This window comes from Bos indicus x Bos taurus, chromosome 22 (assembly GCF_003369695.1).
Source record: "Bos indicus x Bos taurus breed Angus x Brahman F1 hybrid chromosome 22, Bos_hybrid_MaternalHap_v2.0, whole genome shotgun sequence".
NCBI lineage: Eukaryota > Metazoa > Chordata > Mammalia > Artiodactyla > Bovidae > Bos > Bos indicus x Bos taurus.
The window spans coordinates 43,946,201-43,964,585 of NC_040097.1; the positions used below are offsets into that span (position 1 = coordinate 43,946,201).

General features: G+C 45.0%; 2 protein-coding genes across 4 annotated transcripts; one reads left to right on the forward strand and one right to left on the reverse strand.

Annotated features, from left to right (window-relative positions):
• Positions 1–1,275: 1,275 nt before the first annotated feature.
• CIDEC (cell death inducing DFFA like effector c) lies at positions 1,276–11,518 on the reverse strand. 3 transcript variants are annotated; one of them, XM_027523370.1, is made up of 6 exons: positions 10,540–11,518; positions 9,052–9,129; positions 8,024–8,177; positions 5,273–5,431; positions 5,004–5,188; positions 1,276–1,844 (listed from the first exon to the last, which is right to left on the reverse strand). In XM_027523370.1, exons 2-6 carry the CDS (start codon positions 9,102–9,104, stop codon positions 1,682–1,684), a joined length of 714 nt encoding a protein of 237 aa, XP_027379171.1. In that variant the 5' UTR covers positions 9,105–9,129; positions 10,540–11,518; the 3' UTR covers positions 1,276–1,681. The 3 variants fall into 3 exon arrangements, with proteins under 3 accessions (XP_027379171.1, XP_027379170.1, XP_027379172.1); XM_027523369.1 differs by lacking the exon at positions 10,540–11,518 and adding an exon at positions 9,523–9,752; XM_027523371.1 differs by lacking the exon at positions 8,024–8,177 and having other exon boundaries at positions 10,540–11,515.
• A 3,500-nt stretch (positions 11,519–15,018) lies between these two features.
• On the forward strand, positions 15,019–17,936 carry JAGN1 (jagunal homolog 1). The gene is made up of 2 exons (XM_027523186.1): positions 15,019–15,258; positions 16,988–17,936. Exons 1-2 carry the CDS (start codon positions 15,170–15,172, stop codon positions 17,448–17,450), a joined length of 552 nt encoding a protein of 183 aa, XP_027378987.1. The 5' UTR covers positions 15,019–15,169; the 3' UTR covers positions 17,451–17,936.
• Positions 17,937–18,385: the final 449 nt, after the last annotated feature.

Genomic DNA, 18,385 nt, shown 5'->3' on the forward strand with positions numbered 1-18,385 from the left:
AGGACTCCGGCATTGCAGGCAGATTATTTATCAGCTGAGCCACAAGGGAAGCCCAAGAATACTGGAGTGGGTAGCCTATCCCTTCTCCAGCGGATCTTCCTGACCCAGGAATCGAACCCTGGGAATCCCTTAGAAAGGAAACCTCCATACCTTTCTCCATGATGGCTGCACAATTTACATTCCCACCAACAGTGTAGGAGGGTTCCCTTTTCTCCATACTCTCTCCAGCATTTATATTTGTAAACTTTTTGATGATGGCTGTTCTGATTGGTGTGAGGTGATACCTCACTGTAGTTTTGATTTGCATTTCTCTAATAGTTAGCGATGTTGAGCATCTTTTCATATGCCTATTCGCCATATGTATGACTTCTTTGGAGAAATATTTGTTTAGATCTTCTCAATTTTTTATTTTTTTTATATTGAGCTGTATGAACTGTTTGTATATTTTGGAGATTAAGCCTTTGTTGGCCTCATTGTTTGCAAATATTTTCTCCCATTCCAGAGGTTGTCTTTTCATTTTGTTTATTGTTTCCTTTACTGTGCAAAAGCTTTTGAGTTTAATTAGGTCCCATTTGTTTATTTTTGCTTTTATTTTTGTTACTCTAGGAGATAGATCCAAAGAAAATATTGCTGTGTTTTATGTCAAGGAGTGTCCTGCCTATGTTCTCCTCTAGAAGTTTTATAATGCCCAGTCTTATATTTAGGTCTTTAATCCATTTTGAGTTGACTTTTGGGTATAGTATTAGAGAATGTTCAAATTTTGTTCTTTTACATGGAGCTGTCTAGTTTTCCTAGCATCACTTAATGAAGACACAGTCTTTTCTCCATTGTATATTCTTACTTCCTTTGTTAAGGATTAATTGACTGTAGGTGTGCAGGTTTATTTCTGGGCTTTTTATTCTGTTCCATTGATCCCTGTGTCTGTTTTTGTGCCAGTGCTGTGCTGTTTTGATTACTGTAGCTTTGTGGCATTGTCTGAAGTCTGGGAGGGTTATGCCTCCAGACTTTATTCTTTTATTGCTTTGGCAATTCTAGGTCTTTGGTTGTTCCCAATCAAAGTCCTCTGGTAGGCAGATTTGTTTGGAAACTGTCACTTATCATCTTGCTTACACAGTCTACTTAAGTCTAGCACTAGTTTCAGAATTAACTGCGATTTTGTTTTTGTTTCGTATAACCCCACATTATGGAGAATGGTTTGACAACAGAGTTCTCTCTTCCCTTAGACCTTTCCAGACAGAACCCTACTCTGACCTTGCAAAGAACAGAAGCACGGAAAAAGTATCAGCATATATAGTTTATTGTGACCTCTCTAATATCTTACAGCAGTGGGTTGATGGTTCACTCAGGAGCATTTGGGATGGGAGGCCGGGAGGCAGGCAGTGTAATGAAAGTGTAGCACATGAAGACAGCTTGCTGAGGGGCAGCCTTCCTGCCATTGCCTGCTGGTGACTAGTCTTAGTCCGCTAAGCTACTTGGGGCAGGAAGGAGCCAGGCCAGGCCAAGAGCCCTCTGTTCTCTTTCGGCTGGCCCAACCCAGGTTTCAGGCCCTTCCCCCCACTTCCTCATTCATGGTCCCCTAGAGCTGAGGGAGATGTAGGAAGGTAAGAAGCTCTCTAGCTGCCACGCTTGTGGGTGCTACCGGCTGAGCATGGGCTCCCCAGTCTGGTCCTTGGCTGGGCTTTCACTGCAGCATCTTCAGACTGGTTGGGATGAGGGATGCGGCTTTGCTCTTGGGGGGCTGTTCCCGCTCTGTGGCATCCAGGAGCTGCTGCAGGTAACAGGAGGTGCCGAGCAGCATGTGGCCTGTGGTCCGCATGCTGAAGAGGGCCCAGCGGAGAGCTTCCCTGGGTGGAATGTGAAGGCATTAGGGTCAAAACACCAAGAAAACCCCTTCCTGCCTCTTCTAAATGCCTGCTCCCCCAGGCTCCGTTTCATAAACTGTAGAGTGAGGTGCAAATGGAACAGATGTTGCCTTCCCTCAGCAGATGGGACAGGGTCTGCCTTAACTGAGATGTCTGCGTATTCTGCAAAATTCAAGCTCCTTTAGTCTTTCTAATACTGTTGATAACATCTGGATCAGCCAGATGGATCTGCGTCACATGACTCTGCCCATTCACCACCTCTGTTCTAGACGGAAGTGTTACCAAGACGTTTGCAATCTAGGTAGTTTTCAGAGTGCTGGATGTGAAGATCTCCCTGCCTGGTGCTGTAGCGCACTGAGAGCAGAACCCCAGTCACACAGGCTTGAGTTCTCATCCAGTCTCATTAGCTGTGACAAGCTTGGCAAACTGCTATAGCTCTGAGCTGCAGCACCCTCGTCTGTGTCACACCACTTTGATCGCACACAGGGCTAAGGAGGTTGAAATAATATAAATCATTTAATACAGGGCCTGATGTGTAGAAGAACAGGGGAGACATGGGGTCAAGACTAGGTGGTTGATTGTTTGACTAACCAAATTCTTATCCAAATCTGTTTGAAAGAGGGTCATACGGGTGTCTAGTCCTAGCGGGGAGAAGAAAACAAAAGGAAAATGAATTCTTACTGGCTGATATTAAAATCTGTCTTCTGTTAACCTTCATTCAATAAATGAACTTATGATTGAGGTGGAGTGGGACGGAAAGTTCAAACCATGAACATCTGTACCTGAAAATCCTTCAGAAATTTAAAGGCTGTACCTGAGAAGAATACCTGTTTCTCAGATTAGAGATCTGAGGCTTCCAACTAGCCGTCTGGACATAGATAGGAATGAAATTCTGACACATGCTACAATATGGACTTTGAAAACATGATGCTAAGTGAAATAAGCCAGACACCAAAGGGCAAGTATTGTATGATCCCACTTACATGAGTTACCTAGAATAAGAAAATTAACAGAGACAGGAGAACAGAGCTAAGTATGGCTGGGCAGGGTAAGTAGAGAGTTAGTATTTAATGGGTACAGAGTTATAGTTTGGGATGATGAAAAGTTCTGGAAATGTATGTACAAGTGACCATTGCACAATATTATGAAAGCAGAGACATCACTTTGCCAACAAAGGTCCATCTAGTCAAGGCTATGGTTTTTCCAGTGGTCATGTATGGATGTGAGAGTTGGACTGTGAAGAAGGCTGAGCACCGAACAATTGATGCTTTTGAACTGTGGTGTTGGAGAAGACTCTTGAGAGTCCCTTGGACTGCACGGAGATCCAACCAGTCCATTCTGAAGGAGATCAGCCCTGGGATTTCTTTGGAAGGAATGATGCTAAAGCTGAAACTCCAGTACTTTGGCCACCTCATGCGAAGACTTGACTCATTGGAAAAGACTCTGATGCTGGGAGGGATTGGGGGCAGGAGGAGAAGGGGACGACAGAGGATGAGATGGCTGGATGGCATCACTGACTCGATGGATGTGAGTCTGGGTGAACTCCGGGAGTTGGTGATGGACAGGGAGGCCTGGCGTGTTGCGATTCATGGGGTCGCAAAGTGTCGGACACGACTGAGCGACTGAACTGAACTGAACTGACTTAATGTCACTGAATTTTATACTTTAAAAAAAAGTGGTTAAAATGGAAAACTTTATGGTATGTATATTTTACCACCATTAAAGAAAAAAACACTTGCTGACACCCCTAAACCGTTCCAGAGATTCCAGCTTGCTATCGTTCTTGTTTTTCGGTACCAATACGCCTACTGTGTTTAGGTCAGAGTCCCACTTCCCCTAGATGGACCGAGTTTAAAGACGGAAACTTCTTGCTCTAGATTTTGCAACCTGCAGTCTGTTGGCAACAAGCCCAGATCAAGAGGGAAGACGATACAGGACAGGAAGAAAATGGAACTTCTTGCCACAGAACCAGGCCTGAGCCCGCCGCTGAGTGTCGTCTCTGGCAGGCAGACCACAGCCTCAGGTCCCTCATGTGGAGACTGGAAATGCAGAGAAGAAACTCGGAAAGCCAAGAAGGTCTGGTATGCTCTAGCCTCATTCCTTCTGGCAGAACTCTGGAGATCCAGAGTAGGATTTCTCAGCAGCCCACTGTGAATGACGATTCATATGTATCTTCATTGCTTCTCCCATTATTTGAATTATTGCTGTGTTACCAGCTGATACAGCATTCGCCAAGGAACTGGAGGCTACAAAAATTCTTGCCCTCTGGGAGCTTGCTCTGACATCTTGTTTATCCCTGCGTCTCTAGCTCATAGCATAGGGTCAGGCACTTAGAGACTGCTCAGTAAACACTAAATGAAGCAACTGGGGAGAAGTGGCATCTGTCACAACTAACTGGCAAGAGGCCAGCTTTGTGGTTTTGAACTAGTTGGCTACATTTGCTTAATGGGGTAAGAGTTCTCTAGAGCACCACTTTGGAGCAACTGAATTTGGGAACCACCACCATAACTGTACTTTAATAACATTGTCCCATGCTTCCTTCAGTACTTGATTAGACTTTCAAAAGTAAAGTAAGAAGATTTTTTTGAAGTTTATTAGAAATATAAATGACTATTACCTATAAACTGCAGATTAATTCTGATCTATGGAAGGACAGTTAGTTCATCCCTTCCACACCCATGGCTAAATCCAGGTTTGTATTTATAAATTTAGCTCAGCATTCTTAATGAATCTATACATGGGTAGGATTTTGAACTGATTGTAACTTCTTGCTGGTTCTGTCCTTAATTGGGTTCAGTAAGATTATTGACACGTTCACTTTTTAAAAGTTGATTAGAAGATTTCTTAGGAAAAGTTACTACTTTAGCTGAAAAATAATTAGTTGTTATAGTGGAAGGTGATGAGGAAAGCTAAATGTATCCAGATTCCACCAGCAGGATTGTATGAATCCCTTTGGTATACACTGCTATAAACTAAAACATGACTGCAGCCATGAAGTCCTAGACAAATGCTGACTGTCGTGGTTTGTCAGCATCAACACCAGTCCCAGGCTCCCAGAAGGCTGAGGGTGCATGGGAGAAGCTAGGGCCGCTCCCATTGCTGTGTACCCACCCCAGCCCCAGCTAATCCCAGTTCACTCACTTCATGATGCGCTTGGCCCCGGAGCAGTGGAGATCATAGGAGACGGAGTATGTGCCATAGAGAGTTGCCTTCACGTTCAGGCAGCCAATGAAGTCCTGTGGGTTCACCTTGTATAGGTCGAAAGTTACTCGGGCCACATCGATCTTGGCAGGCTTGTGGGAGAGGGCGAGCTGGTACCTAGTGCTCTGCATCAAGACAAGCATGTGGTTGGCATCCCTCAAGGATTTCTCCTAAGCTCCCAATATTCTCCCACACAGGTGGGATATCACCTGTTCTGATGGGGGCTGCCATTTCTGCCCCTTGTGGAGGACCATGAATACGGTGTCATCTGCCAGGGATTGGAAATACTCTTCTGTCTCTACAGTTGTGCCATCTTCCTCCAGCACCAGGAAGAAAGGCTTGTACGCCAGCATCAGGGTATCCCGGACCTGGAGAATAAGGTAAGTGATGCTCTTGCCGTCCTATGTAGCCACAGAGCTGGTTTGGGGAAGACCCAAACCAGCTGTCAGGGACAGAATGAGTGGGCTGGGTTTTATGGGATGGGACTGAAACCCAGGGCTCTTGCTGTGGGGTCACCATCCAAAGAACCTATGTCATGGTATTCCTTATCTGACTTCATGGCTAATATTCTAGAATAGTGCTGTCCAATAAAAATATAATGGGAGTCACATATATAATTTTTAATTGAGATATAATTCACGTTATAAAACTCACTCTTTGAAAAGTACACAATCCAGTGGTTTTTCTGTATTCACAAAATTCTGCAGCTATCACCACTATCTAATTTCAAAACATTTTCAATCCCATTTTTATTCAAAGAGAAACCTAGTACCCATTAACTGTTACTCCTCATTTCCTCACCCTTGGCAGCTTCTCCTCTTCTTTCTGTCTCTATGGATCTGTCTGTTCTGGACATTTCATATAAATGGCTTCTTTCACTTAGCAAGTTTTCAAAGTTAATCTGTGTTTCAGCATGATCATTTACTTTTTTATGGCTGAATAATATTCCACTAAATAAATATGCTACATTTTTAATCCATTCTTCAGTTGATGAACATAGAGGTTGTTTCTACTTTTGAGTATCATAAATAATGGTGCTTTGCACCTTCATGTACACATTTTTGTGTGACATATCTTCTCAATTTTCCTGGATATATACCTAGCGTTGGAATTTCTGGGTCATGTAATAACTCTATGTTTACTCTTCTTAGAGAACTACCAACATGTTTTTCAAAGCAGTTGCATGATCTAATATTCTCACTAGCAACTTCTCCACATCCCTATCAACACTTGGTATTGTCTGTCTTCGTTTTAGCCATTCTAATGTTATGAAGTGTTTTTTATTTGCATTTTCCTAATGACTAAGGATGTTGAGCATCTTTTCATGTGTTATTAGCCATTTGTACATCTTCTTTGGAAAAACATCTATTCTGATTTTTTGCCCATTTTCAAGTAGATCCTCTTTTAAGAGTTCTTTATATATATTCTTGATACTAGACCCTTAATCAGATATGTGATTTGCAAATATTTTCACCCATTCTGTGGATTATCTTTTCATTTTTTTGTTAGTGCCCTTTGATGCACAAAAGTTCTTAATATTGATTAAGTCCAACTTTTTCCCTTTGGTTGCTTTGAGGTTTGGTGCCATATCTAAGATTCCTATGTTTTCTTCTAAGGATTTTATAGTTTTAGCTCTGCATTTAGGTGTTTGATCCACTTTGAATTAATTTTATACATAATATGAGGGAGGGATCCAACTCAGTTCTTTGGCATTTGCATAGCCCATTGACTCGGCACCATTTGTTGAAAAGACTACCTTTTCTCCATGGAATAACCTTGGCATTCTGTCAAAAATCAATTGACCACAGATACATGGATTTATTTCTGGACCTTCAGTTATATTCACTTGATTTGTATGTATTATGGGCTAAATGGTATCCCTGTGAATTTCATATATTGAAGTCCTAATCCCAGTACCTCAGAATGTGACTATAATTGGAGATAGAGTCTTTACAGAAGTAATTACATTAAAGTGACGCATTAGAGTGGGCCCTAATCCTAATATGACTTTAAGAAGGAAAGGTGTCTCTATAAGAAGGAACGATTAGGGGCTTCCCTGGTGACTCAGTGGTAAAGAATCCGCCTGCCAGTGCAGGAGGCACAAGTTTGATCCTTGGTCCGGGAAGATCCCACATGCTGTGGAACAACTAAGCCCATGCACCACAACTATCAAGCCTCAGCTCTTGAGCCTGGAAACTGCAAATACTGAGCCCATGTGCCGCAGCTGCTGAAGCCCAAGCACCCTAGAGCCCATGCTCTGCAACAAGAGAAGCCATGACAATGAGAAGCCTGCACATCACAGCTAGTGAGTAACTCCTGCTTGCCTCAATTAGAGAAACCCCTGCACAGCAACGACAATCCAGCACAGCCAAAAGTGAATAAGTAAACAATTTTTTTTTAAATAAAAGAAGGAATGACTAGGACAAGTTACTCCCAACCAAGTGGAGGGGGAGCATGGAAATGGGGAAGGGTGTCATTCTTGCCACTGTGACTCCCACCCACAAGTAGTATGTGTCCTTGCTTTCCTCTCTGGAACCTTACTGATCAATAGTTTTTTGTTTTTTGTTTTTTTTTTTCAATTTAAAAAAGTTCTTTTTCTCCACACCAAGGGGCATGTGGGATCTTTCCCCCTCCAGGGATTGAACCCAGGCCCCCTGCATTGGAAGCACAGTCTTAACCACTGGACCACCAGGGAAGTCCAAGATTTCCTTTCTGATGGCAACTTCAATAGGCTGGTGGTGCCCGTCTGGAGTCTTGTCTGTCTGGTGATAGGAGGGTGGCAGTACATTATCATCTGATACTAACAATAGGCCAGAGGTATTTTTCAGAGCATATTTTTCTTATGAACTCCATCCCTACTGAAGTCCTACCTCATGATACCAAGGCCAGAGGCAGCTGTCAGGGCCAGCTCTCAACCAAGGTCCCCATGGTGAGCTGTGCGAAGGCAGGCCCGTCCCTACCTTGACATGGAGGTCCTCAAGACTGTGCACCATGATGCCCTTCCTCACACTCCGGTCAGCAGTGGTTACTCTGCAGGGCCGGGCCCTGGGGGCCTCTGCACTGGGCTCCGACAGCTGCTGCTGGGTCACCACCGAAGTGCTCACTGCCGTGTACCTGGGAGCCATATGGAGCATCAGCATGATGCTGCCTTCCAGCTCTCACACCACCACAGGGTAACTCACTCCCCAGTTCTCTAGGCTCAGCTCAGGATGCTCCTCTTCCCCTACCATCCACCCAGTCTGCTTTGCATAGTCTTCCTTAAAAGCTTACTGGATCAGTGCATCTTAAACTTTAGTGGACACATATGTCCCCTGGGGATCTTGTTAAAATGCAGGCTCTGATTCAGTAGGTCTGGGTGAGGTCTGCGATGTTACATATGTAATGAGTTCCCAAGTGACATTGATGCTGCCAGGTCTTAGATCATGACAAGTAGCCAGTGACAGAAGATGGCCCAACCTCTGCCTAATTACCACTTTCCTCTCTCTGCCTCCTTCTTATCATCTGTAATGTGAGATGAAATGGCAAATCTGAGGTCAGTATAAGAGAGTTTTGAACTGAGATACACAATGTAGAACCAAAGGACTGCAGGGAACCTAGGTTTTGGAGTCAGGCAGACCCAAGTTCAAATCTTGGCTTCACTACACATTTGCTCCAAGAGAGCGCCCACCCTGTGCCTCAGTTTCCCTGCCTATTAATCTGGCAAAATAATCCCCACTTCTCAAAGTTGGGAATTTTAAGTGAAATTAAGAATCAAAATCTCAAGCAGTGTCTCCCTGTTTCTACTTAGGGTGTGATATGAGGATTGGGAGAAGGCAGCAGCCTTAATATCTCCTGGGGAATTGTGGAAGGATCCCACTCCAGACCTCCTGAATCAGCATCCGCATTTGAACAAGATGCCAAGGTGACTTACATGGCCATCGAGGTTGCAGAACGTCTGCCCTACTGAGCATGTTAGCTCCCCTTCTCTTCCCCAGCTGGCTTTCCTCACCTGGAGAGGGACTTAGGGTAGAGAAGGCTGAGGGACTTCATGGCGTATTCCATCCTTGTCAGCTGGATAGTGTTGGGCCTGGAAAGCAAGCAGAGATAGCCCATTGCAAGGGATGAGCAGCTTCTCTCTCTCTTGTCTTTTTTTTTTTTTTTAATGTTATTTTGGCTACCCCACTGGGCATGCGGGATCTTAGTTCCCTGATTAGAAATCGAACCCCACCCACTCTGCAGTGGAAGTTGGGAGTCTTAAACAATGGATGCCAGGGAAGTCCTCTCTTGTTTTTTGAAACAGTGCAACCCCACCTCCATCCATCAGGCCTCCACTCTGGTTTCCCCTCGCAGCTCATACACACCTCCCCCAGCCCTTCTCCTGTCCAACCCCAGTAGACCACCATGACCAAGTTGGAGACCCCCTCAGTACCCAGGCTCAGCCCCCCTCAGCAGCCATGCCTCCCTCCCCGGCACCACTCACTCCATGTTTCTCTGACCCCTGGTTCCAGTCACACTGATCAGGGATCCCAAGTCGAAGTGAAGAGGCCCTGCTCAGCTAGTTTCTGTCCTTGGGGACAGAGTCCACTTTACGCTGGCAGGAGGCTAGTCACACCACCTCACAGGGCGGGGGACCTTCCCTCACCTGTCATCCAGAGACCTCCCAGGCCAGGCACCCCACAGACTAAGCCTGCTCTTTCCAGTAAGTCCTTGAGCAATCCAAACCCCTCCTGAGGCTTCCCACTGGCCAAAGGGACTTTCTACCATGGTGGGTTCTATATCCGTTCTAATACTGGAGCTGCTACCCTAACATGGCTATTGAGCACTTGAAGTGTGGCTAGTATGACTGAGAAGCTGGATTTTTAATCTTATTGAATGTTAACTGGTTTAGATATATATAACCACCAGGGCTGTGGGCTGCTGGCAGCCATCCTGGGCAGCACAGCTCTAGCCGACAGCCCTGGGCTGACCTGCCAGCCCTTCTCTCCTGAGCCTGCCCAATCCAGGCCTTCCTGAAGTCAGTTCCTCCACCAGCAGTGCCTCCCTCCAGCCCAGGGCTAAACCTTTGCAGCCTTGAAGCCTGAGTTTCACTGCATTCTGTGATCGCTCACAGAATTTCCCCTCCATCCTGCTACTTCCTTCCCCCCAGCCAGGTGGGCCTTAGTGTCGGCTTCTGCCACGCTCCCTCCAACCTCTCCCTGGGTGCCTCACCCTGAAATGTTCTCCTGTTCCCACCCCAGCGCAGACCGGGCCTGATGCAGAGCAAGGGGCTCAAGGAGTATATGGAGCACAGGCCCCTCCCTAGTCTTTCCTTTTGACAATGTAGGGGTCTCCAGCCTGACTGTGAAAGCCCTCTGCCCCGACTTAGCACTTTCCCCTTCAGCTTGCTCCAGCCTCACTCCTCACCCCCAATCACAAAACTGCCAAGCCCCACCTCACCTGTTCTCTAGGAGCCAAAACCAAATCCAAACAAAAAAACCCAGAATATAAAACTCCTTACCTCCAGCTCACAGCCTCCTAACCTTCCAGTCCTGCCCTGCTCAGCCCAACCCTCCCTCTACTTTATTTCCAGCTCCGAGGGCAGCCCCTCCCCTGGCCTTCAGCCCCAGCTGGAAGAGAGCATGGGCACTGAGTGTGCGGCTCTTACCCTTGGGATGGTAGGCCAGCCTCACTTCCAGAAAAAGCCAGAAAGGAAGGGTATAGGCGTGTTTTGAAAGCTTTGGGGCAGGGTATGGCCCAGAACATGGCATTGGGCACAGAGGGCACAGGAAACAGGCCAATGTGAATTGTGATCCCTGCTCTACTTGTGTTAGCTGTTTGAGTGCAGACAAGTTGCCTTAACCTCCCAGAGCCCCAGTCTCTCACCTGTTCAACAGGGATCCTGTCTTAAAGGGTTAAGGTAAGGATTTGTATTAATACAAGTGAAGGGCTTTGCAACAGAGATACTTAATAGATATAAACAAATATTGGTGTTACTGATAAGGTAATTATTTAATAATAGCAGAGGATTTAATAATAATAATTAACACCAGCTGAAATGTGTAGTGCTTAAGAATAAGATCCGTGACCCAGCAATTCTACATATACATAATATTTGGAGTTATATTTGAAGTTCCAAGAGAAATGAAAATCTATATCCACACAAAAACTTATACACGAATGTTCATAGTGTTATTCATAACAGGCAAAATGTAGAAACAACCCATATGTTTGCCTTAAAAAGTGTTCATAGAAAATGTGTTTCCATAAATGGAATATTATTTGTCAATCAAAAGGATATATGCTGCTAGAGTACATCAATGAACATTGAACACGTGCAAAGTGGAAGAAGCCAATCACAAAAGATCACATATTAATATATGTTTGTATCATCTCATTTGTATGAAATGTCCAGAATAGGCAAAATCATAAGGACAAAAAATTAATCAGTGGTTGTTTAGAGCTGTGGCTGGGGAATGGAGAGGGAATGGGGACTGTTAGTGGGTATGGGGTTTCTCTTAGGGGACACAAAAAATGTTTTAATTTATTAATCTAATCCCAGTCTATTTTGGTGATTGCACCAAGTCTATTTGGAGGTTACACAGCCCTGCAAATATAATAAAAACCAATGGATTGTACTTACCTAAGTGTGTATAGTATATGAATTCTCTCTCAATAAAGCTGTTTTAAAAAAGGGGGTTCAACCTCGTCTTTCTTTTAATGATAGATTTTTCACACTAGTGAGTCAGAATCACATGGAAGGTTTGTTAAAAATCAGATTGCTGGGCTTCATCGCAGAGTTTCTGACTCAGTATGTCTGGGGTGGGGCCTAAGAACGTATATTTCTGATTACACGGTGATGTTCCAAGGTTCCAATGTGATGCTGAAGCTGTGGCTACTTAGGGACCCCATTTTGAAAACCAGCAGCCAGCACTAGCTGTGTGATATAACTCATCTAAGCTTCAGTTAGATCTGACCAATAAGGATTAAAAATAGCTCCTACCCCTTGGGTGGTCATGAAGAATAATCATGAAAAGTACTTGATACAAAGCTTAGTGCACCCTTCAGGCTCAAAAAATAGCTATCATCATCATCATCTTATTACTTACATCTAAATCCTTCCCTAGAGAAGCTTGCAGACAACCATTATTCATTCACTCAGCAAATACTTATTAGGTATTTACTGTAGGTAAATACCTAATATACTGCATTTACTGTATACTACCCCTCCTTGGGGCTGAGAATACAGCAGGAAACAAGACAACCTTGTCACATACTTAAAGGAGCTGATATTCCTGGAAGAAGGAGGCACTCAGACCATGAACAAATATGCAGATAATCAAGATGGTTTCAGAGAATGATGTTCTCGGAAGAAAACAACACAAAGTGATGTGAAAGCAACTGGCTGGAGAGCTAGATTGGCCTATGGGCTCAGGAAAGACCTCAGAAGTGAGCTTTCAGCTAAATGATGACTGGCGAGAAGTCACTCTTTTGAAGATCTGAAGTGTCTTGGTCTGTTTGGGCTGCTATTCAGAAAACCATAAATTGGTGACTTATAAACACCAGAAGTTTACTTCTTGTAGTTCTGGAGGCTGACAAGTCCAAGATCAAAGTGTTGGTAGTTCAGTGTCTGGTGAGGACCCTCTTCCTGGTTCCCAGACACTGTCTTCTCTCGGTGTCCTCACCTGGTAGAAGGAGCAAGGGAATCTCTTTCATAAGGACACTAATCCCACCTCCCGAGGCTTTCCTGTTGGCTAGTGGTGAAGAATCTGCCTACCAGATTCCAGAGAGCCTGGTGGACTACAGTCCATGTGGTCACAAAAGAGCTGGACACGATTTAGCAACTAAAGGACAATCCCACCTCCCCAAAATCCTACCTCCAAATACCATCACATTGGGGATTAGGTTTCAACATACAAATGGGTGTGGAGCAGGGGTCACAAACATTCAGTTTGTGTTCCTGGGACTGGAAGCCAGTCTTTTGAAGTGCTGGGGTGGGTGGGGGCATTCAAGCAAAGGAAACATCAGTGCAAAGGATTTGAGAAGGGAATGGGCAGGGTGAGAGGACAGGAACACAAATCACTAAACTTTAAGTGGACTAAGAGCAGAAGAAAAGTACTGATACTTCAGGGAAGATGTTCTGGGGAAACCGTTAGGGCCCCTCCCTAGAATATTCATGCCTCAAATATTTATTGAACATCCACCATGTGCTTAGTGTATCATGATAAGCCAATGGATGACTCAGAGGCAGTCTGGAAAATCGTGGAAATCACACACAGAAAAGACAAAGATAAGCACAAGCTAAAGCCAGAGGGGTGGGGTGGGGGCGGTGAAGAATTGCTGAGTGACCCTGAGGAGTCTTCACGGTGCTTAGAAGAGGATGATTTTTGGATCATTTGGAATTTATTACTCAGAAAGTATTTCTTGAGTTTTACCCTTTGCCAAACACATGGGTTGATGACTCAGTTCATATCTATCTCTTTAGAGCTCACCTCTAGTTGCAGAGGCAGATTTCTGAGCATGGTTCTCAAATGCTGAAATGCATAAAATTATTTGAACACCTTGGAGGACTCTAGTTACGACTCAAAATTGAGAAGCAAAGAAAGGAAAAAAGATTATATATTCAACCACATTAAAAAACAATTCTGCATCTTAAACTTGTAACACCATGAGTAAAGTCAAAAGACATACAATACATAGGAAAAATATATGGCAACTAATATTAGAGATTCTCTCTCTCTCTGCTATCTATATAAATCAACAAGACCAACAATGCAGTAGAAAAAAATGGACAAAGAATATGAACACAGTTCAGGGAAATGAAATGCCAATGACTCAACATATGAAAAGATGCTTCAGTTTTTTTCAGTAAATGTAATTTTGAAATTCTTATTTTATGTATTTTTTCTTGTGGTAAAATGTACATAAAATTAACAATTTTTAAGTGTATAGTTAGGTGGCATGAAGTTATTTACACAGTTGTGCAACCATCACCACATTCACCTCCAGAACTTTTTTCATCTTTCTCATGTCTATACCCATGAAGCAAGTCCCCACTCCTTCGCCTCCCTCCCTCCCCCAAGTCTTTAGCGACCACTGCTCTGCTTTCTGCCTCTACCTAATTTCTTTCATGGCCTTGACATTTTTAAAAAGTATACTCCAGTTACTTTGTAGAATGTCCCTCAATTTGAACTTATCTGTCCGTCTCTTCATGATTAGATTCTGGCCAATTATTTTGGGCAGAAATATCAAATAAGCTATCAGCTTCCCTGATAGCTCAGTTGATAAAGAATTCGCCTGCAATGCAGGAGACCCCTGTTCGATTCCTGAGCTGGGAAGATCCTCTGGCGAAGTGATAGGGTACACTGCAGTATTCTTGGGCTTCCCTTGTGGCTCAGCTGGTAAAGAATCCGCCCGCGATGCGGGAAACCTGGGTTTGATCCCTGGATTGGGAAGATCCTCTGGAGAAGAGAAAGGCTACCAACTGCAGTATTCTGGCCTGGAGAATTCCATGGACTGTATAGTCGACTCGACTGAGCGACTTTCACTATCAACACATAAGTGATGCTGGTCCTCAGTTGTATCAGGAGGCATAAGGACTCTGTCTCACTCGTGGGCAAGTATTTAGTTAACGGGGTGCCTACCAGGTTTCTCTACTGTAAAGTTACCATTTCTTCTTGCAGAGATTAATCTGTGGGGAGATACTTTGAAACAATGTGGAAGATGCATACGCTTGAGAAAGTCATAGATCCCTTCCACGCGTCAGTTTCCCCATCTGAGAAGTGGAGACAGAGACGTCTGAAACTTGAATTCCAGCTTAAGGAAGTGAAAATGCTCGAGAGACTGGAGAATCAGCTTCAGCCCTTGGCAAAACCCCCAAACACTAGGAGTTAATTTTTTGAGCACTCCGAAGGATGGGGAGAGACGCCCAAGGCTGAGCCGAGACTGGAAACGCTCGCGTACGCGTGCGCAGGAACGTGACCACAGAGTTGGTCCTCCAGAGACAGAGAGGCCGGAAGTTGTCTTCAAAGAAGCACTAGACTGTTGGGTTGGGTGAGCTGAAGCTCTACGAACAGGGTCGGCAGGCAGTTCCGAGCGGTAGTCGCGGCAGTTCGTCGGCTTGAGGGGCTCCAGGAGTCTGGGTGGGGAAGATGGCGTCTCGGGCAGGCCCGCGAGCGGCCGGCACTGACGGCAGCGACTTTCAGCATCGGGAGCGCGTCGCCATGCACTACCAGATGAGGTATGAAGTGAGAAGAGGAGCCCGCAGGGCCAGAAACACAACGCCGGCCTGGTCTCAGGGTTTTGCTCCTCAGCCCGCCCTCGGGCACCTCCCAAGTCCCCTCCACCTGGCACAGTCCAGGGCCCGCCCCCAATGCCGGGAAGCCCCTTCACTCCTGTGAGTTCCACCCCTTGATCCCTCTGTACCCTGAGGGAGTCCGGGCCCTGGGGCGTGGTTATGTTGGCCCGGCTCTCCGACCTCGGGAACCTAACTCCTAATTGAGCCTCAGTTTAATCTGCCTTTTTGGTCTTGAAGAATTGGTGAGCCAATAATCTCGTGAGAATGTAACATAAAATCTAGCACTGAAGTCTGCCCAGTACGCGGTAGCTGTTAAATTTTGGGTCGTTTCGGGGTGTGGACCCTAACGTCGAGACTTTGCCTCAAACGAATTTTATGGAACACCCCTCCCCGCCCCCCGCCCCCATCATGTAAGGGATAGTTTTGCGTTCGTTTGTTCGTTCAACAAATATTTATTTACCTTCTACCCATCATGCATTGTGTTAGGCACTGAGGATATAATAGCGAAAGCAGCCCTGGTCTTCCTATTCATATTATACCTTCAGTAAAAATTTATTGACAAACAACAAATCTGGTCCCTGCCTTCATGGAACTTGAAGTCTATGGGTGACTGATCCCCCTCCCACCACACACACACACCTTTCTGCACTTTCTATTATATGATATATATATTTTTTAATTTAGAGGTTTTCGTTCCTTAAATCCACTGAAGTTTCTCAGAATCTTTTCCACATCTTTTTTTCCAGAGTTTTAAAGACTGACAGGCCCTTTGGAACCTCACTTTATTCTTATGCTTAGACCCTTGTTCAAGGGAACCTCACAACCCAAGCTAGCATTTTCATGCCTGTCTAGAGTAGAAACTCTGCCCTCTGGAGATGTGAAGGGGATATATTTAGGACCTAAGAAAATTCAAAGAATAAGAGAAAATTTGCTTACTTTAGAAGAAAAATGTTTACTTTTACTGAAGAAGTATGGACAGCCTGAGTTGGTTTCTTTGCTGCCAGTACCTCATTCCATAGGCTCTACTCATATGCTACGGTCAGGGTTCTCTTTTTTTAATGGCCGTGCAGTGCAGATTGCGGATCTTAGTTCCCTGACCAGGGGTTGAACCTGGGTCCTTGGCACTGAAAGCACAGAGTTCTAACCACTGGATTGCCAGGAAATTCCCCAGAGTTTTCTTTCTGAACACAGCCCTGAGTTACTCTTCTGTCTTTAAAATGACTGAGTCAGTCTTTGCAACTTCATATCCCACTATTCCCCTCCCTGCCACAGTGTAGTCCTTCCACACCGAACTGTTTGCTCTCCTGGAACACAAATGTTTATGCCTTTTTGCCTGCATGCTATTACCTCTGCTCAGAATGTCTATCTCCACCTACCTCTCAGAGCCTAGCTCAGATATCACCCTTGTCTAGATAGCCTTCTCAGTCAACTCATTTCAGTCGGAATTGATTACTCCTTCCTGTGATCCCATATATTTTGCAACATAGATTTACAAGAGTTTTTCCAGTTCGTTTGTAATTACTTTTTCTTTCTCTGCTTTGTTCCCAGCCTCCAGGCAGGAACTATACCTTATTTATATCTGTATCCCTGTGTCCAGTACAATTGCTTGACATACAGCTGGTGTCAGAAAACTCTGAATGAAAGATACTTCTCCCTCTTCTCTGCCCCACAGTGTGACCCTCAAGTATGAAATCAAGAAGCTGATCTACGTGCATCTGGTCATATGGCTTCTGCTGGTTGCCAAGATGAGTGTGGGACACCTGAGGCTCTTGTCTCATGATCAAGTGGCCATGCCGTATCAGTGGGAGTACCCCTATTTGCTAAGCGTTGTACCCTCCCTCCTGGGCCTCCTCTCCTTCCCCCGCAACAACATCAGCTACCTGGTGCTCTCCATGATCAGCATGGGGCTCTTCTCCATTGCTCCCCTCATTTATGGCAGCATGGAGATGTTCCCTGCTGCACAGCAGCTCTACCGCCATGGCAAGGCCTACCGCTTCCTCTTTGGTTTTTCTGCCGTCTCTGTCATGTATCTGGTGTTGGTGCTGGCGGTCCAAGTGCACGCCTGGCAGTTATACTACAGCAAGAAGCTCCTAGACTCTTGGTTCACGAGCACACAGGAGAAGAAGCGTAAATGAAGCCTGCTTGATGGACTGCTGTGTGAGGTGACGCCTGGGCCTCCCACCCAGTGAACTGAGAGGGTAAAGGTGCTGCTGTAAAATCTCCTTTGGTGATTTTGGCGGCTGCAGTGTTGGCAACTAGTGCAAACTAAGCCTGAGTTCTGCAGAGCCCCTTCTGTTGCCATCAGCTGGTGGTGGAACTGATTAATTTATTCCTGGTTGGTGGAACTGGGTGATCAACAGCTGTGAAACAAACTTCGGCTTGTTGAAGTTGAGGTCCTTCTGAGTTTTTCATCCTGACGTCTTCTTGGTCATTCTCTCCACTTCCATCCATCACCCCTTCCCATCAAAACTGAAGGAGATGGGAAATCAGTCAAATTCTCCTTCAATCAGTGGGTCCTAGAGCAGGAAACATCTGGGAGGCTGCTCCCCCTGCAGGTGTTGGTCTCTACTGTGAACCCTTTTAATTAAAAAGAACCTCAATAAAGTTACAACTGCCTAGTCCCCCCTGTGCCTTGTGTTGGGGATTTGATAGAATGTGAAAAGTGTGTTGTTTGATGGCCTTAAGCACTCGGAGGTAGGTAGAGGCTCCCTGAGAAACCTGGCAGTGGCCTCAGGGAAGTGAACTGGGCACAGGGAACCTAAGTCATAGTTGAAACCCTGCAACTGATGGGCAGGAGCTACCATGCGCCATAAGGTTAACCTCCACCTGTAAAATGGTCCATTCTCATTTATGCAGCTTGGGTTATGGGCTTGTCTTTTGACTGGATATTAATGGTTATCATTCAGTGTTAATAGTGTCAGTTATGTGTGTAATACTGTTTTATGGTTTCCAAATGAATTTTAAAGTGTCCTACATATAGGGAATTTGCAATATCCATGAAGCATAATATCCTTGTGAAACATCCAGTGAACACAGTATGTAATGGTGTGGAGCAGATAAGTGTAAAAGG